The sequence below is a fragment of the Engystomops pustulosus genome, chromosome 5 (assembly GCF_040894005.1).
Source record: "Engystomops pustulosus chromosome 5, aEngPut4.maternal, whole genome shotgun sequence".
Lineage (NCBI taxonomy): Eukaryota > Metazoa > Chordata > Amphibia > Anura > Leptodactylidae > Engystomops > Engystomops pustulosus.
Window position 1 is genome coordinate 145,080,418 of NC_092415.1, and position 27,204 is coordinate 145,107,621.

General features: G+C 42.9%; 1 protein-coding gene across 2 annotated transcripts in view; it reads right to left on the reverse strand.

Moving 5' to 3' along the window:
- The window catches only part of SEPTIN7 (septin 7), a 55,384-nt gene extending 33,895 nt beyond the window's left edge, over positions 1–21,489 (reverse strand). For both annotated transcript variants that reach the window (XM_072153317.1, XM_072153316.1), the window contains exons 1-2: positions 21,448–21,489; positions 12,785–12,887 (exon numbers count right to left, since the gene is read on the reverse strand). In XM_072153317.1, coding sequence (XP_072009418.1) covers positions 12,785–12,887; positions 21,448–21,474 — 130 coding nt within the window. In that variant the 5' untranslated portion in view covers positions 21,475–21,489. The remainder of the gene's footprint in view (positions 1–12,784; positions 12,888–21,447) is intronic.
- Positions 21,490–27,204: the final 5,715 nt, after the last annotated feature.

The following is a 27,204-nucleotide window of genomic DNA, read 5'->3' on the forward strand; positions in this document are numbered from 1 at the left end:
CGTGGAGTAGCCGGACACGGGGCTACACGGCGCGGCTACTCCACGCCCCACACGCTAGCGGGGACGTGAGGATTAGCTCTAAAAAGGGCTATCCTCACGTCCCATACATCCACCTACCACCCGATCTACCTTTATAGGTAGATTCGTGGTGGTAGGTGCCCTTTAAGTTCTACCTCATTGCAGCAATTTTTGGGAATCTAAGGTAATAGTTTTGTTTTAACATACAATCCTCTCCCTCCAAAATACTACCACTGGAGGATTCAGAAGGTACCAGTACACCTTGAATCACGTTTGTCATCATATTTATAAGCCTTTAGCTCAGTAGCACAAAGCTCTTCATTGCTCTAGGTAGGGTAATGATGTTAGCAGGAAACGCTTGCAGTTCTACATCGTGACACGACCAAGTAAAAGGAACTCTTTCTACTGAGATGATCTTGTGGTTTGTGAAGAATTTGAAGCATGCTAGTGTTGTACTCATAACCATGTCTGCGACCAGTCAAAAGCATGGAATAGTTTAGAGAGGTTTTATTACTTCATATCATATCTACAACAATTTGTATATGCAAATCTTCAGGAATTTGGATCCTGAAGATAATATTGATAAATATCATGCTTGAGAACCCAATTGTTAAAGGAAACCTACCACTTACAAGTGCTAGGTTTAGACGCATATACATGGCACCAGCTCAGGGTGAGCTGGTGCCAGAGCATATTTTTGTTAGGGGAACAAAGCCCCTATCGCAGTTTTATAAGTTATATTAACTTATAACTCGGCACACCGCACTTGGGCACGGCGCACCATGCGCGTGCCCGTGCGTGCGCCGGATTCTAAAGTGCTGGAGAGTCGGTGACGTCACCGAGCTCTCCGGCACTTTAGAATCCGGCGCAACTTAGCACGGCCTGTTTCCCCGGGAGCGCGTGTGCCGGGGAGATCGGTGATGTCACCGCCTCTCCAGCACGTTAGAATCCGGCGCACGCACGGGCACGCGCATGGTGCGCCGTGCCCAAGTGCGGTGTGCCGAGTTATAAGTTAATATAACTTATAAAACGGCGATAGGGGCTTTGTTCCCCTAACAAAAATATGATCTGGCACCAGCTCACCCTGGATATGCGTCTAAACCTACCACTTGTAAGTGGTAGGTTTCCTTTAAGGCTGGTCTCACTCATACAACATTTGTGTTATGGCTGTGGCCAAATATACATATAAAAATCTATAGTAAAAAGTGCAAAAGTCTATACACACAGACAAGTATCTCTCAGCCATTTTTGTCAAGTTTCTTTGCGCTTTTTTTCCTTTTTTTAACCTTACTTTAGGAATTTACTTTTCTCCTTGTGCTTTACTGAAGAACCCCCCACCAAAAAGTGCCTTGTGCTGATCATAATCGTGTGCAATGTGACATGAAGAACATTCTGCTGAACTCCTGTGGCACTCTAAAACTTCTATCTATTTAGCTTGAGTCAGCCTGACACGCAGAGTATGCTTAGAGACATATCAGGCAGCAGTTGTTAAAATGCGAACAGCTGTAGAAACATGAAAAAAATGTAGTGCTACTGGAAGAGCCAATCCAGAACCCAATAAAACAAATAAGTACCTTCATATGTGTACAAATGGAATGCAGTACCACATTTTTTCCACTTTTTCTAAACATATTTTCCCTTCCATTGGTATTTTTTTACTTCCATTTTTGGTCCAGGATAATGGGGGCTGCCATCTTTCCTAACATTTTTCATTGCTCTAAAAATTATTTCTTGATGTCATAGTATCAAAGTTAACAAAAAAAAAAAAAAAAAGCCAGATCCATAAAGTCCAACCTTAAACAAATGTTTTATTCCCATAACATGTGAGGCATCTAGGCCTCTATTGAACACGTACAAAGAATCAGCCAGAGAGTTCCATAGTCTCTGCTCTAACAGTAAAGAATCCCCGTCTATGGTGATGGTAGAAACGCCTCTCCTCTAGGCATAGAGGATGCCCCCTTGTCCTCGCCACATGTTTAGGTGTAAAAAGATCCTTGGATCTGCCTAATCTATCATTATATTCTGGTCCCCCTCATTCCCCCAATAATCTTGGTTGCTGTTCTACTATGTCCTTTTTATACACTGGTGTCCAAAACTATGTACAATATTCCAAAACAAACAGTGTACTCATCTTGCGACGCCCCCTCGGCAGGTCCTCTTCTATACAGTGATGTTCTGGCATCGGCTCCATGTCCCCGTGCGGTCCATCGCAGGCATCGGGATTTCAGCTGCTTGCCCACATTCTACTACGTGTGCCGCATAGGCAGACACTATGATGTCTGCGAGCGGCTGACGTCATGGTGCGACGGACCGTGCGGGGACACGGAGCCAATGCCAGAGCAATGCGGCATAGAAGAGGACCTGCCAGGGGGCATCGGAAGAGGAGTACACCTTTTGTTTTTTTCCTGCAGGTATTATATAGGGGGCAGGGGCTGACTGGCTGTATACCACAGGGAGCTGGGACCAATGCATTTTCGGCATGTCCTTATGAGAATCTGCAAACAAAGCTCTGTAGATGTAAAGATAAAAATGATCAGAATTTTAGTGACCACAATAGAATGAATCATTTATACTGTACTGCCAACTCAACTCAGTAAATATAAAGCAATAAAAAAAAGCATCAGAATTTGTTATCCCCAATTCCCATCCCCCAAAAAAAGGGGCTTAAAAGTTTTTTCTATAAATTATATGGACCCGTAAATTATTCCATTGAACTCACCCACAAAAAATCTTTATGATGACAGAAAATGAAAAGTGGATTTTAGAAGGTGAAAGTAACCATATTGGGCTTGGAAGTTTACAAGACTATTTTAAGTCTTCTGCCAGGGCTTTGTATGTTTAGCAATGGTCTGAATGTCTTCTTTGACATTAACGTATTATGTGTAGTGAATCGCAGTTGGTTTGTGAAAACGGAAACATTTAGCAGCAACTGCTACAACAAGAAGGCCATTTAACATGGAAATCTGTTGCATTCAGCAGTCATTTATTAAGTTGCTAATTTTACTCCCGTCTGGCTAATACATTTGTAAAATAGTTCATTTCCAAGTGCTCCACACCCAAAGGGTTAACATTTGTTGCACATTCCTTTCATCCAATGCCTTTCCCTTCCTTCCGCTTCAGGATACTCCTGCAGTGTTCAGAAATCAGAAAATTCGGACAAAGAATGCAAGTCTTGAAGCATCACAAGATCTCAAAACGCTGCTTGTAACAGCCAAAGGAATCGTGACATTCACAACTTAAGTTATAAGCTTAGAAAGGAGATCTGTAACCAAAAGTAACCAGGACACATTACTTGTTGTGCAATGATGCTCATACAGTATCTGATATAGCAATATAAACAGAAAGGGCACATGTGACTACACGACTCCTTTGAACAAGAATTCTTGATTGTTAAACCATTAAAATTTGGGGTTTTCATTAGAGAGATCAGATTCAAAATATGATATTATATGAAAGAATATGGGCAATGCAAAGTTACTCAGAACTGAAAATAGTTTTGCAACCAATTTCTGTCTTTAAAGGGAACCCGTCACCACTATTTTCACAAATGCAGGTAGTGACAAGTTCCTATAGAGCTCTAGTAACTATCTGACACCCTGCTTGTAGCTAAAAAATATTCCCCAGAGATTCCCATATATTCAACTTTATAGTTTTACCTGGTAACTAAGCATGGCTACATGGAGTCCAGGTGGGCGTGGCCTCCTCAGGCTGAGTCCAGCAGCTCCTCTCCATCCCTATTGCTGTATGCTGCTATAATGTCATGTGACCAGGGTGACATCACAGGTCCTATAGCTTTAGTAGCATTAGGAACTGTACACTAAGCATATGTCATGAAATCACAGCATATTTTATCACATGAAATCACAGCAGCCTGCATGGAGAGGAGTAGAAGTCCATGGAGGCTGCTGTGATTGTTTTATGTGGTCTGGTATATACATGGGGTATAGTTTGCATATTAAATAGCTCAAGGACCTTTGATGATGTCACCCTGGTCACATGACAGTAGGCCACGCCCCCGTGGACTCGCTCCAAAGCTGCATAGATACCAGGCAAGATTATAACTCTGATTTTATGGGGATCTGAGGGGAATAATTTTTAGCTACAAGCAGGAGGTCAGATAGTTACTAGAGCTCTATAGGAACCTGCCACTACCTGTATTTGTGAAAATAGTGGTGACGGGTTCCCTTTAAAGAAGAGACGCAACATAATACTCCCCCCAAATTTACCACCCCCACTGGTCCTCTTCAGTCTTCAACTCGTCTTATACCCGAATCAATAGGTTTTAGTTTAGGGGCCTTGGCCCATACTCAGGTCGACTTATACTTGAGTATATACGGTACGAGTAGAAATCCACAATACAAGTAAGAAGACCACAAAATAAAAACAACATGTTTGACCATTTTTTTTTAAAATTTACTAGAGAAATGGGTAACTGTCCTTGAGACGAAATGTTCTGCAAACACCCTACAACTCCAAATATATAAAGGCGGGGAAACATACTGATCACCATGAATCGGCTCAGGTGTGTAATAAATCAGAGCATATGCATCTGTTTCTTTTGGCATCCTAGTTTAGGTCTTAGTTACTATGGCAACCAGTCTGACAAACAAGTATTCACAATTGAGAAAATAATAGATATATTATTAATCCATAACAAAAACATTTCTAAATATTTCAGGAGTAATTCCAAAAGTACTGCTGAGGATCTGTCACTCCGCATGGACAATACGATCTCACAAACTGCCTAGTAACTAGAAGTTACTAGAAAATATTTTGTTGTTGCTTTATGTGTAAAGATTACATAACCAGAGCAGGTACTGCCCAATTTTGCATGGGAATTTCTCTTCTGAAAATCCAAGCATTGGAGGATTTCAGTCCATTCAGACATAAAAGTTTTGTTCAGTTGCTTGGCTCAGGGCTCCAGCTTCTTGAATAAAAACACAGGAAACTTCCCAGGCCAAACCAAAAGGAACTTAGGGAGGGGGATGGGGAGAAAGAAATTCCAAGAAACCAATAGTGTTTAACCTCTACTTGCTTGATCAGAGCAAGTAAAGAAAGAAGCTATAATACAGTGAACCCTTTACTAATAATTATATAGCTTACCGAGCAAGCGAAAACATTCCACATGTTTCACTTATATAAACTAAGCCAACAAATGTAGGGTGGAAACATTGCTTTAATATATAGTTTAAAGATAAATGCACATCAACAGGCGCTTCAAACAGGCCGCAAGTTTGTGATGCATTGGAGATAGAAGCACCAACATACAGGCAGGAATCAGACCCGTACTTTATGGGTGACCCGTTATGGTCTTGTAATGATAAGGCTACATCCATATCATGTTAATGCGTTACATTCAGCATATACACATGGAAAGCTTCCAACGTGTAGAGGAGCTCATCCATACAGATATGTAATAATTGGAGAGCACACACCACCGGCACTATCCAGCCATTTGTTAAGAATGAAGGGTCTCGTGGTTACAGCAGGAAACACACAACTCTCCAATACACCGTGGTGCTCAGCTCCATAGCTGAGTCCATGTTAATCCAGTATCTTGTGCATACAACTTTTTATTAACACAGTGCTGTACAACAAGGGTGCAGGGCCAGGCGACATGCCAGTTCGCGCTCGTTTAGTGCATTTTCAAACCATGCCATACACATATATTGGCATCCTTTTTGCTGCAGTTTGCACAGTATACGTTGTATACTGTAGAAAACACGGGAGAGAAGAGATATAGCAAGATATCCTGCTTAGTGACAAACGCTCTGTGGAAGCAAGGAGGGACAGATGCAAAGTATTGAATCCCTCCAATGGCCTCTCATGAGCATAAACATTTTTTTGGATGATATCCTAGATATCTGTTGTGAGGATACCTGATGTATCCCTACAATGGAGGTGAAAAACAAGATATGAATGAAGCCTTCAAATAAACAAATATGAAGACTAATAAACCAAAAAAATGTCTTTATCATCTCACTAAAAGGGAAGCTGTCATCATGATATGACATTACCTTCTCCTCTGTCCCCTAGAGTCATTAGTGAAAATGAGGTCCCTGGTGACAGGTTCCCTTTAATAAAGAAGGATACCAAAAGCCCATTACAGCTCCATTGCAAATCTGCCTCTCTGCTTTCTCTAAGCATCTGCATTACAATATAATTGTGTGTTATTACTTACCTTGCACCCCGACAGAATCCTCTGTGTAGTCCCAGACGTTGGGCTATGGTTTGGATGCATTTCAAAAAACAACACGTGACCTGCCTGTGCTGCAGACTGCTCAGCCCCCACCTTTGTGCTGCTCTACAGCTCCTTCCTCCTGTTCCTCCACAGAGCTCACAGCCTTGTGGGCTGACATCAGTGGGGGAGGGAGGAGCTGTACAGGAGCACAAAGGTGGGGGCTGAGCAGTCTGCAGTACAGATAAGTCACATGTTGTTCTGTGAAATGCATCCAAACCAAAACCCAACCCCTGGGACTACACAGAGGATGTCAGGGTGCAAGGTAAGTTATAACACCCAATTATATTGTAATGTAAATGCTTAGAGTAAGCAGAAAGCTAGGTGTGATGGGCTTCTGTAACCGTTTTTAGTGAAAATTAGGTTAAAAATGGCTATTGGAGGGGGGACGTGGCCTGCAGCCGACATGAGCGGACGCATGTAACTGAGCTCCGTCAGCAACTCAGGGGTTTCTTCAATTATCCTGCCGAAATTGCCTGCAGCCATGCCTGGAGCAAGATCCAAGGGGGCCCCGGTGAGAGGGGCGTCGGGCGGCTCGAAAAATCTGACCCCGCCACCGGCAGCGGAGCGCCTGAAAGCGTTCGCCCGCACAGATCCACAACGCGGCCCTGTTCCCGCCGAAAGGCGCGCCTTCACTCCTCCACGAGAGGAACAAGCCGCTGACATGGAGGACAGTGACAGAGAACCCACACTGAGAGAGGTCACTGCACAGCTCCTCACAGCCATACAGGAGTCCACAACTGCCCTGACAACTAGAATCGAGGAGGTTAAAATCGATGTGGGCCTCATTAGGAATGATATGCAGAAGTTAAGGGAGCGGGTCACAGAAACGGAGACCCGAATTTCCCAGATAGAGGACGCTTCAGCCCCGGTGCCCGGACGCATACGAGCACTGGAGCAGCTGGCTAACCAGTGGATGCAAAGAGCGGAGGACACCGAAAATCGGCTGAGGCGCAATAACTTGAGAATTTTGGGCCTCCCGGAACGCGCTGAGGGCAGAGATCCCGTGGCCTTCATGGAATCCTGGCTCAAAGAAGTCCTACCGGAGGCCTCAGTGTCAACACTGTATGCCATCGAGCGTGCCCACAGAGTCCCGGCTCGTCCCCCTCCTCCGGGCTCCAGACCAAGGCCGATGCTTGCACGACTGATTAGTAGCAGAGATCGAGACGCCATGTTACAAGCTGCCAGACGCAAGGGCCCTTTCCAGTACCAGAACTCTGCCATTTCCATTTTCCCTGACTTCTCTGCAGCATTGCAGAAATCCAGGGCATCGTTCCTGAGCGTTAAAAAACGCCTCCGTGACTTAAACATCCAATACAGCATGATCTTCCCAGCAAGACTGAGAGTGATATATGAGGACAATTCTCACTTCTTTACATCTGCGGAGGAGGCCGATGCATGGGTTAATGCGCTGCGGAGGTCACCACGCCGCTGAGTCCCTGGACTGTCTCACACAAAGTCCTGAGGAAAACCTGGAGAGGTTGCCCCTCTCACACCAAGGACTGCTACTTGAGACTCTGGTAATATGACAAGTTGACCTTTATTACAAATTCATGTGGTATAGCTCCATATTTAATTCTATTTATTGTTATCCGCTATATATTGGCTGCTGCCTTAGTTAACGCAATAACAATAATGAACCCAAATGCTGGAGCACTAGTCTGATACTGTTTTATCTAGTACAGACTACCCCCTTGCTTACCTGCCACGTACGTTTTAGTTCTGGTTAACCCGTAAAGGGTACGATAATGTCACCTTTCCAGGTGTTACACACGGTTAACTGTTTTGTTTTATGTAAGTTGCTTGCTACTATAATGTATATTATTGTCCAATGGCGCTAGATATATTGTCTTGGAATGTGAGAGGGATGGGAGAGACCAGGAGACGTAATATGATATTTGCTTATGTTAGGAGTCATTCCCCTAAAATTATATGCCTTCAAGAAACCCATCTCACCCCCCAAACCACACATTGGCTGCAAAAGCCCTGGATACAATGGGCTGCCCATTCGACTTACACATCACACTCTAGAGGGGTGTCTGTCCTTGTCCACCGGGCGGTTCGGTGGGAACTGGGGACAATAAGAGCAGATACAGAAGGCAGATACCTTTTCATTCATGCCAGGGTTAACTGTGTGCCTGTGGTAATAATAGCTATCTATAACCCGCCAGCCTCCTCTCTGGAGATCTTATGCGAGGCAGCTCATTTTGCTGCAGCTTACCCCAATGCGACAGTATTGTGTATGGGAGACCTAAATCTTTTATTGGATCCTAGACAGGATAAACTCTGGCCCCCTGGTACGCAACTCCCTGACTCAAGTGTCACCCCGCTCCAACGTCTTCTCCTTGAAATGGGATGGCATGATTTGTGGCGCATTCGCCATCCTCACACTAAAGAATTTACCTGTTATACTCCGGGCAGAAACTCTCTCTCGCGGATCGACTATATAATTGGTAACAACTTAGCTCATGTCTGGGCTACCTCGATAGTCCATCTCCCTAGGGGCATTTCTGATCACTCCCCGATCCTAGCCACTATACAATGCACTCCCCAACCCCCGAACAACAGCATGAGGAAGGTGCACCCTTTTTGGCTCTCGCTGATTACAGAGGGAGACCAAACCCCGAGTCGCCTAGCGGAGTTTATTGAGACCAATGACTCATCATTTAGTCCTTCATCATATTGGGAGGCGCTTAAGGGATGCCTTAGAGATTGCCTACAACACGCCATTAAAAAGGTCAAGCGGGCCACAACATTAGAGGAGAAGGAATTGGCTAATAGGTGCACGAACCTGGAGGCAACATACATAGCGGATCCCTCTGATACCAACAGGAATGAATGGTTGAACGCAGGGAGGAAATATATGCTCTGCTTGTATGAGAAACAGAAGAGACGCACATTTTTCACACAACAGAAGTACTTTGAGCATGGTAATCAGTCCAGCAGCTTGTTGGCCCACCTTATACACCAGAATAATGCCTCCCCGACGATTTTAAGGGTCAGGAGCCTAGACGGGACAATACACACGGACAACCTCGCTATACTGACAACATTCACCGACTTTTATAGAGACCTGTACAGTACACGGTGTGATAAGACTCAATTAGAACTTAAGGACTATCTGAAAGACCTAACATTCCCGCGACTGTCGGATGAGCAAAGACAGGGACTAGATGCCCCGATCACACTGACTGAATTACAAGAGGCCCTAACGACTATGGCTAAGGGGAAAGCAGCCGGCCCGGATGGCCTCCCAGTGGAAGTCCTGGTTCAGTACCAAGAACAGCTGCTACCTGCCCTACTAGAGGTACTACAATGCTCTCTAGATAGGGGTAGTCTCCCGGCCTCCTTTTATAACGCCAATATCGTCCTAATCCTTAAACCAGATAAGGATCCAACAGAGTGTGGGTCCTACAGACCCATATCTCTCCTAAATTCTGATTATAAACTCCTCACTAAAGTATTAGCCTCTAGGTTGAACCGAGTTATCACAAATCTCATACATACCGATCAGGCTGGCTTTATGCCGGGACGAAGCACGTCAGACAACCTAAGACGGGCCCAGATACTGACGCAAATTGGAGTAGCTGGGAAAAACGATTGGGCCTTGGCGTCTCTTGACGCCGCTAAGGCCTTTGACTCGGTAGAGTGGCCATTTCTACTAGCGGCGCTTGAATGTTTTGGTATTGGACAGACTTTTATCAAGTGGGTCTCGCTGTTGTATGAGTCCCCTAGTGCTTCCATATCACTTAATGGACAGACATCCTCCAGCTTTGAACTTGGGAGGGGCACTCGACAGGGATGTCCCCTGTCGCCCCTTCTTTTTGCCCTGGCCATAGAGCCTTTGGCTATACGCATTCGTAATGACCCCATATACAAGGGTATGGTATTGGCAGAGAGGGAGGAGAGACTAGCTTTATACGCCGATGACCTTCTGTTGTTGATGTCTGAACCAGACATATCCCTTCCAAGAGCTATCCAATTGATAGATGACTTTGGAGCATTTTCTGGACTTCTCATCAACTGGTCCAAGTCCAATGTCATGTTTATATCGCCTGAGAGAATTAACACTTCACAATATGTCTGCAATCTGGAGGTGTCTGACAGATTTAAATACTTAGGAATTGTCATAACCAAAGAGTCTGCTAAAGCACTAGATTTAAATGTTAACCCTCTCTTAAATTTATTCAAAGACAAATTCAAGACTTGGTCTAGCCTTCCACTATCAGTACCGGGCAGGATCAATCTGGTTAAGATGGTGGTCTTGCCAAAATGCCTTTATGTTCTGCAGCACATATTTACCCCCGTTCCACATTCCTTTTTTAAAGCCTTAGATTCCCTGTTCATAAAATTTATATGGGGGTCTTCCAGAGCCAAGTTGCAGTTGGGCAAATTACAACGCCCCAAGGATTTAGCAGGCATGGCAATGCCGAACATTTTCTTATATTATTTAGCGGGCCAACTTAAATTCCTGGGCCCATGGTTAGGACATGAATGCCCAAACCCTCCGGAGCTACATCTGGCAACGCACCTGAATCAGCGATCCTTATGGGGAGTGTTGGAGACCACTAACGCGTTTGATGGGAGGCTCCTTCCAGTACACCGCACGGCGCGGAAAGTATGGAGTGCGGCCAAGAATATTGACCCGATAGATGGCACCATAGCCCAAACACCGTTATGGGATAACCCCTCCCTCCCACACCTAGGAGAATTACAGGAGAGCCATTTTTGGTCTGGGTTGGGGATACACACAATAGCGGATCTATATGTAAATGACACATTTGTTACCTTTGATTCCCTGCGGGAACGTTGTGATTTGTCTCATAGGCAATTTTACAGGTATTTACAACTCAGGCACGCCATATCGGCGCAGTTTCCCAATGCAGGCCTGCGTATTTCCAGGTATCCTTTGATAGGGGTAATCCGATCTCAGGGTCCAGCTGGGCTTGTATCCCTTATCTACTCACACTTGATTAATGCAAAGGCAACCTCTACGCCACTGCAGGCGCTTGAGAGATGGCACACTCTAATGCCTAACTTGGATGCAGAACAATTGGAAGAAGTCTGTCAGTCACACCTACATGTGTCGCCGGCGGTGAATAATAAGATGATACAACTGCACATCATTCACCAAAGTTATCTGACCCCCCTGAGACTATTCAAGATGGGGCGTATATCTGCTCCAGAGTGTCATAGATGTAGGCAGACGCCGGCGGCATTTCATCACATGGTGTGGGAATGCCCCACCATCCAGAAATTTTGGGAGGAGGTGATTGCCTTATTAGCCTTGGTATTAGAGAGGCCCATACCGCACTCCCCAGAGGTATGTCTATTTGGGCTGCTAGATGAGGAGCTTTGGACACACTATGAGAGAATTTTTCTTCGGCAGACCTTATTCTTAGCCAGGAAATCCATTGTTCTAAGATGGATGGACGCTAGACCCCCTACCAGAAGCATGTGGGAAAACTTGATTAATACTGTCATTCCATATGAAAAGGTAGTCTTCAAACACAGGAAGTGCCCTGCTAAATTTCATAAAATATGGGATAGATGGTGTGACTCAGCTGCCACGGCCCCTGATGAGCGGGATCTTTCTGAAGCCATCAGAAACTTGGCATAACTCCCAACTGCATATCTAGGAGCCTGAACCCCCAATATATCTCTCACTGACCTGAGGCGCGAAGTCTGATTCTTATACCCTCTCTATCTTAATCTGACCTAACCACTCATTAAAACCTGATAACCCAAACATTAAATACTAAGAGAAGCAAGCGTGTTTTGTTTAGTTAGTGTTAGTATGTTTAATTGTTCTATTTGAATGATAATGTCAAGTATTTTTGCATATCAGACTGCTTGTACAGTGGAATACTGTTATATTTTACACCTTTTATGAATATTGTATGTATGTAACCTGATTTATGCACTCATTAATAAAACTGAGTTTAAAAAAAAAAATGGCTATTGGAACCTGTCATCAGGAGGAAATGTCATATCCTTATGGCAGCTTCTGTTTAAAGTTAACCAGAAATAAAGGAGAAAAGAAAAATAAAGCCACGATCAGCCGGACAAAGGTCTGACTAATTGCAAGTGCCCCATATTTCATCAGAACATTTCCGTATGGACGTCTCACTAAATTATAACTACACATTTGAAACTACTTTTCCTTCAGATCAGGTCAGGTCAGGTGCTAACAGTAAGCTCTAATATTCTTTAAATAAAGAAAATTTCTTATTTGCCCTTTTTCTGGTCTCTAAATCATCTTTACCCTCTTATATAGACAGACAACATAAAGGAAAGTTTTCAAAGCATGACAGCAGAATTTGGCCTTCATAAAACCCCTCACAGCCATGTATGTAATGCACCAAAGCGCTGCTAAAAAAATAAAAATATGCCCTTAACTGGTCAACAAATACTAACAAAAATGGTTTGATAACATCAGGTAAAAGCAAGAGACACATGAATTTAAGATACAAAAGCAGAAAATCTTAAAGCAAAATAGAAAATGGAAATTCTTATATTATCTCTTACCTACAACCATGAGTGTGAATTCAAAACCCCTTTTCACAGATTTCCTATATACTTGATTTGGTAGATTGGCAAAGCCCACATATCCTTCAAGGTTCTTCTGTTGCTGCAGTCAATGCAGAGGAAAAGCAATGTTAGAAGAGCTGCAACAGTTCATAAACATTATAATCCAAATTTAGAAATATAAAAATAGGGGACGTTTTACATTTTTTTTTCATCCACATACTTTTAAAACTAGGGTAGACCTGCCATGCAAATTAACTCATCCAAAATAAATTTATTAAGGAGGTAGCCAGTTTACAGCTTAAAGGGGTATTCCAGGAATATGAACCCATGATGATATAACTAAATGAATACAACAATACTCAATGTCATTAGTCACAAAACAAAGCTTAAATAATTTGATTTTATGATTTACAAAGTTTATGGCCTCCCTAAAGTAGGTGGAGTTATCACAAAGATGGCCGCCACTGGAAACTACAAGTTCCATGATCCTTTAGTTCTCAGTAACTCCTCCTACCACTTATGCTCTGCTAACAGTGATGATATAACAGACTTTCATTACCATAGTAATGATGTGTAACTGCCATTACCATAACACTGACCATACTGGATGCAGTATGAAAAAATTATTTTTGAAAAATTTCTCATGTAATCTGAAAATAGAAAGATGTTCAATAATGTATTTTAAAAGCGAAAACAGTCATTCTTTGCAAAACAAAAACTGTATTCTGCTCCAGGTGTCCATTTTCCCCATTTAGTACCTTTTCTGGTCTATAGTAACCATGTTTTCCAGCTCTACAAAAAACCTAGAATCAGCTAGATGGAGGGGCGAGACCTACCTCCTGTGACATCATCACAAGCACGTGCTCCTGACCAATGAGACAATAGCTTCTTAGACACACCCACACATGCAAGTGTGGAGCTTGTAGTTATGAGTCCAATTAACATATGTGAAAATGTAAAGGTTTATTCAATGACATGAAACGTTTGTGACTAGAGAAGAGTGTAATGAAATGTTTCTCCCCTCCATCTATCACACCTATCTTTTCAATCATCTACTTTATCGATCCATCTATCTATACTGCAGCACAGCACATGGGAAAGATTGGATACTTGGAGGAGGTGAGGTGAATGGGAGAGGGAAGACCATGTAGGAGGATTATTTGTTCATATACAAGTGTAGGGAAAGCTGGTGTACAGGGATAGATAAGAGTAGGTGTTTTGTTATTACATTAGTTAGGGCTCCTGCCAGCACATAACTGAGTGCTGGGAGTGGCCATGTGGAGAATCAGCTGAGAGGAGCAGTGCAGAGAAAGGGGGTGTGGCTGACATGTAAATTTTCACTCAGTAGTCAGCAACTGTCATCCAAAGGATCACTGACAGAGGCCAATAGCAAGGGGAAGGCTTCTGAATAGAAGTGGAAGAAGCAAGATTCAGGTAACTAAACAAATTGCAGAAGGGCTTTAAATTGCATGAGCCATTGTCTCATTGTAATGAATCCTATGTAAAATTGCCATATACTGCAATACACTACGGATTTCAGAACTTGGCCACCATGCCTCCAAATCACTGGTTGCTCTCAAGTGGCAACATTTTGCTCTAGTACAGCCCAAGCCTTTCATATCTAAACCAACTATAGCTTAGAGACATTGCATGTAGGTTGGACGTGTCGGTTGTTCCCCAGAATTTGACACAGCTTTAAAGGGGTATTCAAGGAATAAGCATAATTCATATACAAACAGGTCCTTAACCCCATAGCGCAATAAGATGTACCCTTACATCTTGTTGAGCATGGGGGAGTATGAAGAGGGCTCACTGTGGTAACAGAGCATAAGAGGGAGGAGGAGTTACGAAGAACTAAAGGATGCATGAGCAGTTCTACGTCCTGTCCTGTTCGATGTCCCGACAGCCTCAGTCAACCCAGACACATTGAAAAGTCTGTGTGCGTTTAGACACGCAGGACATTTTTTCAAGGAGTAATACTGTCTTCACAAACGTCTTTAAGGCTTGAACAGGCGTTAATGTGGTCCAGGCACATAATAAATTGGTCTGTTATAAAGTGTAGACAGTTTTTTTTAACAGTTTTAGTTTTTCAAATTGTTCACATTGTACTGAAGACCTTTTTAACCCAAACCAAAACATTTTAACTCAAGACTTGACGTTTCTCTTGTCATACAACAACAGAACATATAGGATACTGTGGACACACAAAGAGATGCAGGCTTTCTTTTTATATCCTGTTTTTTTTATTTTCAACTACACCAGTTGAATCATTGCATGGGCTGCAATATGAAGTACATTTCTACAGTCTGTGCTACCTGGGTTTATTTAACGTTGTGAATGAAGGCGGGACCCCTTCCCAGTGGCACACCTATAGAGTCCGGCATTACAACCACACATTCTATACATGAAAATACATTACACGTAATTTCGTAAAATGCTTGAAAAATGTGGCAAATTTTGGGCACGGTTAAGTGGATAAAGCTACGCAAGCATCCAACCAACCAAATGTGATAGTCAAAACATTGGAAAAACTTAGCTTGGGTTTGGTTGATCTTTTGGAAAATACAGTCTGTATAATCTGCCGTATCGGATGACTTAAAAATGCTTCTTTCCTACTTTCTTCACAATCACTCAGATCTCCATGTGCAACATCCGCCTACATGCTGGGGACATGACCCATATAGCAATGTGACATTGGCAGAAGAGTTACAGGCAGCATAGCGGGTAGGAAAGGGTTATATGGCCACCAACCTTTACAGTATTCAACAGTACTAGCAAATAAGAAACTCATTTATATATGCTATTAGTTAAAATGCTTCTTTCACCACTCATCTGGTTCAATACTTTGATATATTACTTTTTTCCCAAACAAGTTGATAATTTCTCATATCCATTATACATCACACACTGCTAAATAATGTAAAACCCTTGATGTCATTAGCCATTACATAAGCTTCTAGCCCTTTTCATATACCGAGATAGCACTACCACTTCTTCACCATAAACAGAGGGGTCCAATGAAATACAGTATTAGAAAGCCGTATATACTCAAGTATAAGCCGGCCCGAGTATAAGCCAAGACCCCTAATTTTACCACCAAAAACTGGGGAAAAACTACTGACCAAGTATAAGCTGAGGGTGGTATACAGCCAGCCAGCCTGCCCCCACGTGGTATACAGCCAGCCAGCCTGCCCCCACGTGGTATACAGCCAGCCAGCCTGCCCCGACGTGGTATACAGCCAGCCAGCCTGCCCCCACGTGGTATACAGCCAGCCAGCCTGCCCCCACGTGGTATACAGCCAGCCTGCCCTCACAGCCCTTAAAAAAATAAACTTATATACTCACCCTCCGATGTCACCTTGGCTTACCGATTCTTTCTTCTCCACGGCTCCTCTTCTTTCTTCTGTCATGGACGCGGCCAAGTTTTCTTTGTGACAGCGCTACGATGACGTCAGCAGCGGCCGCATCATAGTATGCGCCTGCTAGAAGAAAACATGGGCGCGTCCATGACAGAAGAAAGAAGAGGAGCCGTGGAGAAGAAAGAAGATGGAACACGCTGACACCGGCACATCGGTAAGCCGCGCTGACATCGGAGGGAGAGTATATAAGTTTATTTTTTTTAAGTGGGTAATTTTTTTTTAATAGACTCGTGTATAAGCCGAGGGGACGTTTATCAGCACATTTTTTGTGCTGAAAAACTCGGCTTATACACGAATATATACGAAAAGTATCCCAAACCAAGACATACCTTAGCCCTAAGGATAAATTCCTTTAAAAAATGCTAGCTGTCTGTGTTTACATCATAAAAGGGGTATTCCCACAAAGGCAAATTTCTTAAATATACTTAGGATAACAAAATAGCACACTCTCTAGTTCACTGTTCTTAGAAAAAAAAAAAAAAAAAACACACACAAAACAGCATTTCACAGATATAATTCCAAACCGTCTCCATCAGTCCTACAATTTGGATGCCCCTGGATCCAACAGTGAAACTTCGGACTATGGTTGGATTCTACCCATGAATAGCTTCTCTTGCCTGCAGACTGCAGTGCTCTCTGCCACCAGCCCTTCCCCTTGCATTACAAGACCAGCTCAGACAAAGGCACTTCCTGCCGGCAAGCAGCAGCGTGCAGAGACTTACTCTGCAAGCTACAGGCAAGATAAGGTCTTTATCTGAGGGAAGCATATGGTGGAGCGGACTCTTTGTTATAGCTGCGATATAGCAGAGTTGAGTGTGTCATTGTGTTTTATATCCATCACATGATCTCTCATTTCTCACCCGTCTCACCTCTTTTGTTCTAAATGTCAGCTGCTAGTAGTATGTTCAGAAGCTAAATAAAAGTATAGAAAAACCCTGTAACCTCTGAGCACATTGTCAGCACACAGCATCTCATAGCACAGAGGAATCATGAAGTGATTGTTTCTGATCACAACTGAGTTATAGGAGCTAAAACAGCAATACAACCAAGTAAAATTGCAAAGTATGGGGGACAAAAATGGCTTAAAATTTGAGAACTTTCTTTTATGGGCAAACCCCTTTAAATAGCTGGCATGATTTATATATACACACTCACCGGCCACTTTATTAGGTACACCATGCTAGTAACGGGTTGGAACCCCTTTTGCCTTCAGAACTGCCTCAATTCTTCGTGGCATAGATTCAACAAGGTGCTGGAAGCATTCCTCAGAGATGTTGGTCCATATTGACATGATGGCATCACACAGTTGCCGCAGATTTGTCGGCTGCACATCCATGATGCGAATCTCCCGTTCCACCACATCCCAAAGATGCTCTATTGGATTGAGATCTGGTGACTGTGGAGGCCATTTGAGTACAGTGAACTCATTGTCATGTTCAAGAAACCAGTCTGAGATGATTCCAGCTTTATGACATGGCGCATTATCCTGCTGAAAGTAGCCATCAGATGTTGGGTACATTGTGGTCATAAAGGGATGGACATGGTCAGCAACAATACTCAGGTAGGCTGTGGCGTTGCAACGATGCTCAATTGGTACCAAGGGGCCCAAAGAGTGCCAAGAAAATATTCCCCACACCATGACACCACGACCACCACCAGCCTGAACCGTTGATACAAGGCAGGATGGATCCATGCTTTCATGTTGTTGACGCCAAATTCTGACCCTACCATCCGAATGTCGCAGCAGAAATCAAGACTCATCAGACCAGGCAACGTTTTTCCAATCTTCTACTGTCCAATTTCGATGAGCTTGTGCAAATTGTAGCCTCAGTTTCCTGTTCTTAGCTGAAAGGAGTGGCACCCGGTGTGGTCTTCTGATGCTGTAGCCCATCTGCCTCAAAGTTCGACGTACTGTGCGTTCAGAGATGCTCTTCTGCCTACCTTGGTTGTAACGGGTGGCGATTTGAGTCACTGTTGCCTTTCTATCAGCTCGAACCAGTCTGCCCATTCTCCTCTGACCTCTGGCATCAACAAGGCATTGCCGCCCACAGAACTGCCGCTCACTGGATGTTTTTTCTTTTTCGGACCATTCTCTGTAAACCCTAGAGATGGTTGTGCGTGAAAATCCCAGTAGATCAGCAGTTTCTGAAATACTCAGACCAGCCCTTCTGGCACCAACAACCATGCCACGTTCAAAGGCACTCGAATCACCTTTCTTCCCCATACTGATGCTCGGTTTGAACTGCAGGAGATTGTCTTGACCATGTCTACATGCACTGAATTGCCGCAATGTGATTGGCTGATTAGAAATTAAGTGTTAACGAGTAGTTGGACAGGTGTACCTAATAAAGTGGCCGGTGAGTGTAGAGTCCAGTACAAAATATACTGCATTGGTTGACCACTTACTACTGAATATTTTACATATTCATTTACTAAATAAATTTAAACCAAGACTAAAAATGGATATCCTGCAGTTTTGTAATAAAAGTGTATTTAACCCCATCGTGCAATAAGACGTACCCTTACGTCTTGTTGCGCATGGGGAAGTATGAAGAGGGCTCACGGGCTGAGCTCTCTTAATACTCACCGGGTGCTTCCTTCACAATGAAGCAAATGCCCGTCGCCAACACCGATCGCGGGTGTTAACCCTTTGATCACCGCCAGCAAAGCTGCAGGTGGCATTAACAATCCTGTGCCGCAATGATGGCTCCGATCCATTTCCACGACAGCCTCGGGTCACACAAAGATCCGAGGCTATCATTTTTTAGGCTATTACAATGTTCAGGTTACTAAGCATTTCCACACCTGATTGTAACCGATCGATTACAATGCGCGATTTGCAATAAATACTGTAGTATGGCAGTATATGGTAGGATCAATCAGACTAGGGTTAAAGTACCCTAGGGAGTCTGAAAAATTAGTAAAGTAAAAAAAAAAAAATATATATATATACAAAATAAACCTAAAAAAATTAAAATCACCCCCCTTTCCCTAGAAGTCATAAATATAAATAAACATATAAAAAAAAGTTCAATAAAAAGTTATCAAAAAGGTCGCACAGTCCTAAAAAATAGAAGCATTAAAAAGGCTGTCAAAAGTCTCAAAAAAATGACACCACCCACAGCTCTGTACACCAAAGTATGAAAAGGTTTGCCAGAAGCCTATTTTTTTTGTACTGGAGGTTTTAATTTTTGTAAAATGTATGAAAACATAAAACCTATACAAATTTGGTATCCCCGTAATCGTACCGACCATAAAGAATAAAGTAGACATGTCATTTGGGGCGCTCAGTGAAAGCTATAAAATCCAAGCCCACAAGAAATGGAGCAAACGTGGTTTTTCATCATTTTCACTACATTCAGAATTTTTTTCCCGCTTCCCAGAATACTCAAAAAGAGTAGTGCCTGTAATGCAGCGCTGGACTGTTCCCCCTGGTGGTATTACCTCTCTTTAGCAGTTTCCTCTGCCCACCAGTCCGGCCTGTCTGTGCAGCTGCCATAAACTGGCCTGTACTATGCACTTCCTGGCAGCATAAGACACTATACAAGCCTGGAGCACGTGTTACAAGCCCTGTGCTTGTATTGTATTGAGTCGGGAGGTGAGGAAGCAGAAGTGCAGAGACTCAGGTCCCTGAGCAGCCATGTGCCCCCTGTGACATCTGCACTTGTAGCTGTGTATCTGCTCTTCTGTCCTCCTGGGATGACAGAGGTCCAACTACAGCTTATCAACAGGAGAGGCAAGTATGTAACTGTACTTGTATGTATGTTTACATGTGTTTAAGGTGAGCAAATATACATGAGTACATGCAGTGGCATAAATAGGAGAGGCTGAGCCCCATGAGTGTCCCCCCCCCCCTTCACAGTAAAGCACATGTAATTCACATGCTACAGTGAGCCTAGTCACGGAGCTGGTATTACAATGTGAGGGGGGAGGCACTAATGGGGGGGTATTTTACAATGTAGGAAGAAATACAAGGTGATGGGGTAAGAGATGGAGGCAAAAGACAGGCCTTAGGGCGAAGTCAAACGACCGTTGTGGGAGATGTATATATCCCCAATAGGCTGGCAATGGGCGTACGGAGCGGTACGGTACTGTTCTGTACCCCAAAAAAAGAAAGGACATGTTCTATATTTTCCCTTAATACTGCACAGTGCACCATGCATCTCTGTGGGGAGGAGCGGGGACAAGCAGCACTCATCCCCATCCTCCTCTCCGGTGTGCCGACATGTGCCCACCATGCCTTTAGGGTACTTTCTACTGCAAAATTCGGGGGATAAGGAGCAGAGCGGCACACTGAGGCTCCATCACCCAGGGGCCTCCTTAAACCTGTAGTTGGCCCTGGTACTGACCCAAAGGATAATCATGACAAATCATTTGGACAGCACATCGAAAGCCAGAAAGCTTGCTTTTTTTGTCTATTCCTTCATATTTGGATTTTTTCAAGCTTTCTAGAGCACTGCACACAAAATTAATGAGTTTCACTATGAAGTACAATTTGTCCTGCAGATACAAGTCCTAATACATTTCTTTAATTGGAAAAAAATAAAGGATAGAATAGCTTTTGGAATGTGGGTTGCATGCTAACAGGGTAAAAAAAAAAAAAAAAAGTTTTAGAAGGTGAGCCCATGCTATCAGAACTGGAAACATGCAATTCCACCAGGCTTTTGCTGCAGCACTTATTACAGCCATGGCGTCAGGCTTTGTTCACACGTGGAATTTAACATTGCAATAGCAATGCCATGAACGTGCTACAGACATCAATGACTCTGGTGCTAATGTCATATTCAGCACACGTGTGAAAACTAAGCAATCGTTGGCCTTAAGGATTGGCCCAGACCATAGAAGTGCAATTAAAGAGACAACACAGATGGCCTGTGGGGAGCGGAAGCACCAAGGAGTTGGGGCAGTTTCACACTGCCGTGGTCGATCTATGAACCACGGACATTACTGCTGGGGACAGAACTCCTTATACAATCTAAAATGTAAGGAGTTCCTGCTTTTATTCTAAACAACAATGCCGACAGTGTTCACGGACCGACAACAGTAGTGCGAAACTGCCCGTGGGCTGAGGAGAGGGAGATTTGAGTTTAGAAAAACTAATGTTTACAAAACACAATGTCAACAATGTGTTTACATGATGTTAACAGCAATTAGGCAAATATCCGCTCCTCAGGTTTATAGCATAGAAAAGACAATACAATATCAGTGGGCTGATGCCAAGGACATATGAGGGCTACTTACAGCTACTTTGTAAATAACAGCATTCATGGATTCGAAGGGTAATAGATGTCCATTTTGTACAACCATTCCATCGGGTCAAATGAGGAAGCCACAGAAGGGACCAAGGAGGAAAGAAGGGGAAAAAAAAAGTCAGTTAAATGTTCTCTTTAAAAACATTTGTCTTGCAAATCACAATACAGCAAGAAAAACAATATCATTAGCATTAAATAATCTTGTTTAACCCCTCAATGACCAGGCTCCTTAGTGGGAAATTTTGGTTGATATATTTAGAATTTATTTTGGGGGAAAAAGTGAATTTAGATAATTTACCATTATCATAATTCATAATGTAACTCAGCTTTGCATTATTTTATAACGGTCCGCTTGTTTGGAAAGATCACAAATCAATTAATATTTTTTCAAATTTTCATGAAAATTATACAGTCAATTTAGGGACCATTTTATTTCCATAGGGTTTTGAAAGTTCTGTTAATAGAACCCCCTCCCCCCACATATAGCCCTGTTCTATTCACTTCATCCCCCAAACTATTCACAACAACAGATAGGAAGCTTGTTAACCCTTTAAGTATTTTACAGAACTTAAAATGAAGGTTTGATTTAGAATTTACTAATTTCATCATTAATACATTAATTTAGCCCTAAAATGTACCCACTTAAGCTGAAGTAGAAAAGGCAACCACTAATATTGGCCGGTTTTCTTCCGCGTATGATGACACCCCACATATGGATGTAACCTGCTGTCTGAGCACATGAAGGGGCGCATAATGGAAAGAGCTGCATCAAACTTTTGCAGGGCAGACGTTTGAAGAGCCCTTGACCCGTCCGCAGAGCCCGAGGCAACATTCACATGTGGCATTTCGGTTGCAATCTAAAGGCTCCACCAGTGATCACATGTTGATGTAAGATTGAATTTATAAGACTGATCACAAGTGAAGCCTTTAGATTTTGTTTCAAAACGCAACCAAAGTCCCTTATGTGACCTCACATACCACAAACCCATTATCCCAGAGAATGACTCCATTTTGTAAACTTTTTATTGTGTGGTATAGGGGGCATTTTAACCCCTTGCCACTGATGGGCATATTCAATTTGATTTCCTGTTTATCGCTACCCACTTTCAAAAATTCATAACTTTTATATTTCCATGTATATAGCTGTATGAAGGATTGTTTTCTGTGTAACAAATTGTACTTCCCATTGACAGTATTTTATATCTCAGCCGCTTGGTGCCATCATAGTGTGTGCACCGCAATCGGCACACACTATGATGTCAGCAAGCGGCTGATTTCATGGCTTATGCGACGGGAGCCAAAGCTGAAGATAGAAGAGGACCTGGGGGGGGGGGGGTTCGGAAAGGTGAGTACAGAGTTTTTGGGGATTTTTTTTTAGGCTGAGCAGGGAGCTGCTGGCTATGTTAGGCGGGGGAGGGGTGGGGGGAGGAGGAGGAAGCACTATATATTTATATATATGGATGGTGCAGGCACTGGCTATATAACCAATTTGGCAAGCTCTGTGAGGCGCTGCGTAATCTCTGTGCGCTATATAAAGGAATAATAATAATATAATAACTGGGGGGGTTTGAAGTGTCCCCAGTATAATAGCTCTATACTGTTGTACCCTTTACACGCCTCTGTTATTTTTAATCATCACCCCCTTAAAAAATACAAAGGTTTTACAACTCAAAAGGTACAAATATAAGTACACCAGTACAGGACTTTTTCCACATGTATTCTGTTATCCACAGGATATACAATAAATTCCTGATCCTGGGAGTTCAGCTCCCCTAAAATGTCAAATGACAGAATAAAATGCAACTATATGAGTACCGTATATACTCGTGTATAAGCCGAGTTTTTCGGCACAAAAAATGTGCTGAAAAACGTCCCCTCGGCTTGTACACGAATCAATACTTGTAAAAAATAATTAAATAAATAAATGGACTAAAAAAAATAAAAGTATTTACTGCCCGCCGCTGTTCTCTCCCGTGCGGCGCCTAGTAGGACGTGCCGCTGCTGACGTCATACTAGGCGCCGCACGGGAGAAGAACAATGGCGGCGCCCAGCACGATGTTAAAGAAGACAGAAGACGGCGCGGAAGCAAGAAGAGGAGCCGGGAAGCCAGAAGAGGAGCCGCGATGACATCGGGGGAGCAGCGCTGCGCATCGGGGCCACTGGAGCGTGAGTAAATAAGCTTTTTTTTTTTAATTCTGGGCTGACGGTATACTACTAGGGGGGCAGGCTGTATACTACTAGGGGGGCAGGCTGTATACTACTAGGGGGGCAGGCTGGCTATATACTTGGCTGGGTCTGTGACCAATGTATTTCCCACCCTCGGCTTATACTCCAGTCAATAGGTTTTCCCAGTTTTTGGTGGTAAAATTAGGGGTCTCTGCTTATACTCGGGTCGGCTTATACTCAAGTATATACGGTACATATCAAACTACAATATAGTTCTTATGAAGTGGAAGAAAATACTAAATAGAATATAAATATGTTACTACATTAAATGACTGTCAAGGGAAAAGATTGGACCACAACACAAAAGGCTCCCAGTCCGTCAATGTAAAGATTTTTGCTTTAGGCACACACCAACCTTCAGTGACAAGGTTATCGCAATGATTTCTTCACTGTAGTAGTACATTCAGTATATTCATTTACATTCTAAATTCTATTCTAAAGGATACTGAACCCAACCCACATTACTTCTAACAGCAAGGGAAAAACAAACAAAATATATAGTACTTTTTCTATATTTGCATATTAGTAAAATGTATGCATATTTTGTGATTCTATAGTGAACTATGGAGGGTAGAAAAAAAATAATAGGACAAAATTGTTTACTTTCCAGTTTCACAGCATCTGTTGGTTTTCTAATACTCCCAGCTAGGAAGGAAGTGTTGCTGGACACGGAATCCACTATGGAAAATAAGTGCGCTACAGTGCCATGCAACAAGAAGCATCAAAAAGGCTGGCTGTAGCATTCAGTCCAGCAGTGACAACTGGATCTGTCTGCAGCTTGCATTTCAACTTTATTTTAACTCCAAGTATCTATGGTTCTGTAACAAGTGATCTGCAAGATGAGATTCTTATCTTTAAAATGACACCAGTAGAAGGTTTCTAGGTACTATAGAATGAAGATAGAAATGTCTAAAGTGACACGTCCCCTACAGCCTCTAAACTTGACTCATCTCAGGCAAAATATGACTCTTCCTTGCTTATTTTCCCTTGAGGTTGGAAATATCAGGTTTAATCAAATAATGCATACATTTGTCATTTAAATTAAATACAGTCTCCAACAAAATGGACTCAAGCTACAAGATGATAAATTTCCCCAATATTTCTGAACCTCAAAAGGAATAAATAAGCAGGTAACACAAATCTCAGGATCTTGATAAAATTGACCTATGTTAAAGGGCTGATGCAGACAAGTACTCATGGACATATTGTACAGTTTATCATTGCTGATCAGGCAGGCAGGCAGACAGACAGACCAGACAATCTGTATAGCATGCTCAGGACTGGACATTTTTATTGTAAGTGGTTGTATTACACGGCTAAAGAAGTCGTAGTTTCACCAATACAATTAGTAACACAACATACTATTGGTAATATCCTGTAGAGACCAATACTGAAATGTAAAAATATTTCAGCTTTTTACACAGTATTCTCCAAGCCAGCCTGCAAGCGGTACATTACAGTAATCTTTCCTGTCACGTGTCACACCAATGACAATCTAATGGCATCAGGTGCTAACTGGAATTGATGACTTGGAATAACCACTAATACTTTCTACAATCAACTGCAGACAGCAAGAATATAAATCCAGGGTCTAGTTGTAGCTAAAGACAAAAAAAAAAAAATTGCTACAAATTAAGAAAATAACAGTTAACAAACTAACCTCCCCCTCAGGTACAACGCACATCCTTTATAAAGTTCTTATGTTACAACAGAGCTGTTCAGTATATTCACATATGACCGCTTTTATTTTTTGCAGGGTTACGTTAGGTCGGGTTCAAACAGTGAGCTTCAGTTGCATCATTTAACACAATTCAAACACATATCCACTTTTACCTAAACACATTATAGGGAATGAGATTCACATGCTTTACATGCAAATAAGGCAAAACACGCTTATGCGTTCTGGCCAAATCCCTCCCTATTGCATTTAAAAACGCAACCAAAATGCAACATGCGAGTGCAGCCTTAGAGGCTGGATGAGGGGGTCACTTTAGACTCATATTTTGGACTCCTAGAGACATGCTTTTAGTATCATTGTAAAGTAGCTCAAAGAACAACAATGCTGACACATTTGGAGAGTCTGGTCTTTAACCCCTTCATCCCCGACCGATCACTGACTAAAGACGTCAGCGGGTGCGCGTCCCGAGTCTGTATCAATGTCTTCTGCAGTTTTCTTTTGCACCACGCTAATCGTGGGAGCAGGATCGGGTATGGAGAAGGGAGGTGCTGTTTATTCACAGCATCGAGCTGAAGAAGCGCAATGCAGAGAGAAGAGCTGGCACTGGTGCCGGTTCTATAGATCCCCATCGGTCAAGTGATCACCGAGTCTGTTGCGGATAATCAGACCTAGTCTGGCTCAGGTCAAACATCTGTCCCCGCTGGGGGTCCTTTTCCCCTTTAACTGGGGCTCTTATACATGACCCACTTACAGGTGAAAACAAAGTTTAAAAAAATTTTTTTAAAAAAATGGACATGTCTCCTAGAGGTCTTTTATGGCCTCATGGGGGGCATATAAATTTAAAAACACACATACACCTACTCAACTATATCTTAAAGGAAATCTACCATTTTGTTTTTATGCATTGTGAACCAAACATACTTTGAGAATGCTGCAGCGACACCGATGCAGAAACATCTTGTTAATCCCTGAACCGAGTAGTTTTGCTCAAAAGAAAAAAAATGTATAAAATTCAGGACCTTGGGAAATCTGGGTGCAGGCTGTCTGCAGTACATAACACACATACACAGGAGCTGCCTGAACTGTCCAGACAGGATTAATCAACCTGAGCTGGATGACTCACACACAGCAGCTCGAGGATGGTGCGGCGATTCATTTTGGGACAACACAATCACAATCAGGGACAACACAGTAATGAGATGTTCTTGGCTTATGCTTGGCAGGACAAGGCTGGTGCAGTGCATAATTAAGGTAAGGAAAGCGACGATGCCGAGCGTCAGAGCTTGATCATTTTAGAATTGTTCTTTGAGCAAAATCACTTGGATCAAGGATTAAACAAGGTATGTTTCTGTATCAGTGTAGCTACAGCATTCTCAAGGTATGTTTGGTTCATGATGGATAAAAACAAATGGTAGATTTCCTTTAAGTTGAATCTGTATGCAAGTTGGAACTGTACATTTTATAATTGTAAACCCAGCCAAAATTCTGACAATAGGATTTTAAGAACGTTGAGTCCGTTTATAACTAAGGGTCGTCTGTAAGTCAAGTGTTAAGTCGGGGACCGCCTGTATGTGCTTGGGCTAATATGGTGTAAAATTTAGCAACTGTGTTCCTTTGACAGCCCTACTCTGCAAAAAAACACATGTATGAGAACAGCCTAACACAGCTTATTCTGTAGCTCCTTATGAAGTAATAAGCTATTCCAAGTCAGGAAGAGCTTAGGGCAGTGGTGGCGAACCTATGGCACGGGTGCCAGAGGTGGCACTCGGAGCCCTGTCTGTGGGCACCCAGCACAGAATTTACCAGATAGGACTCAAGCCTTCCTCCTGCAGTCCAAGACGG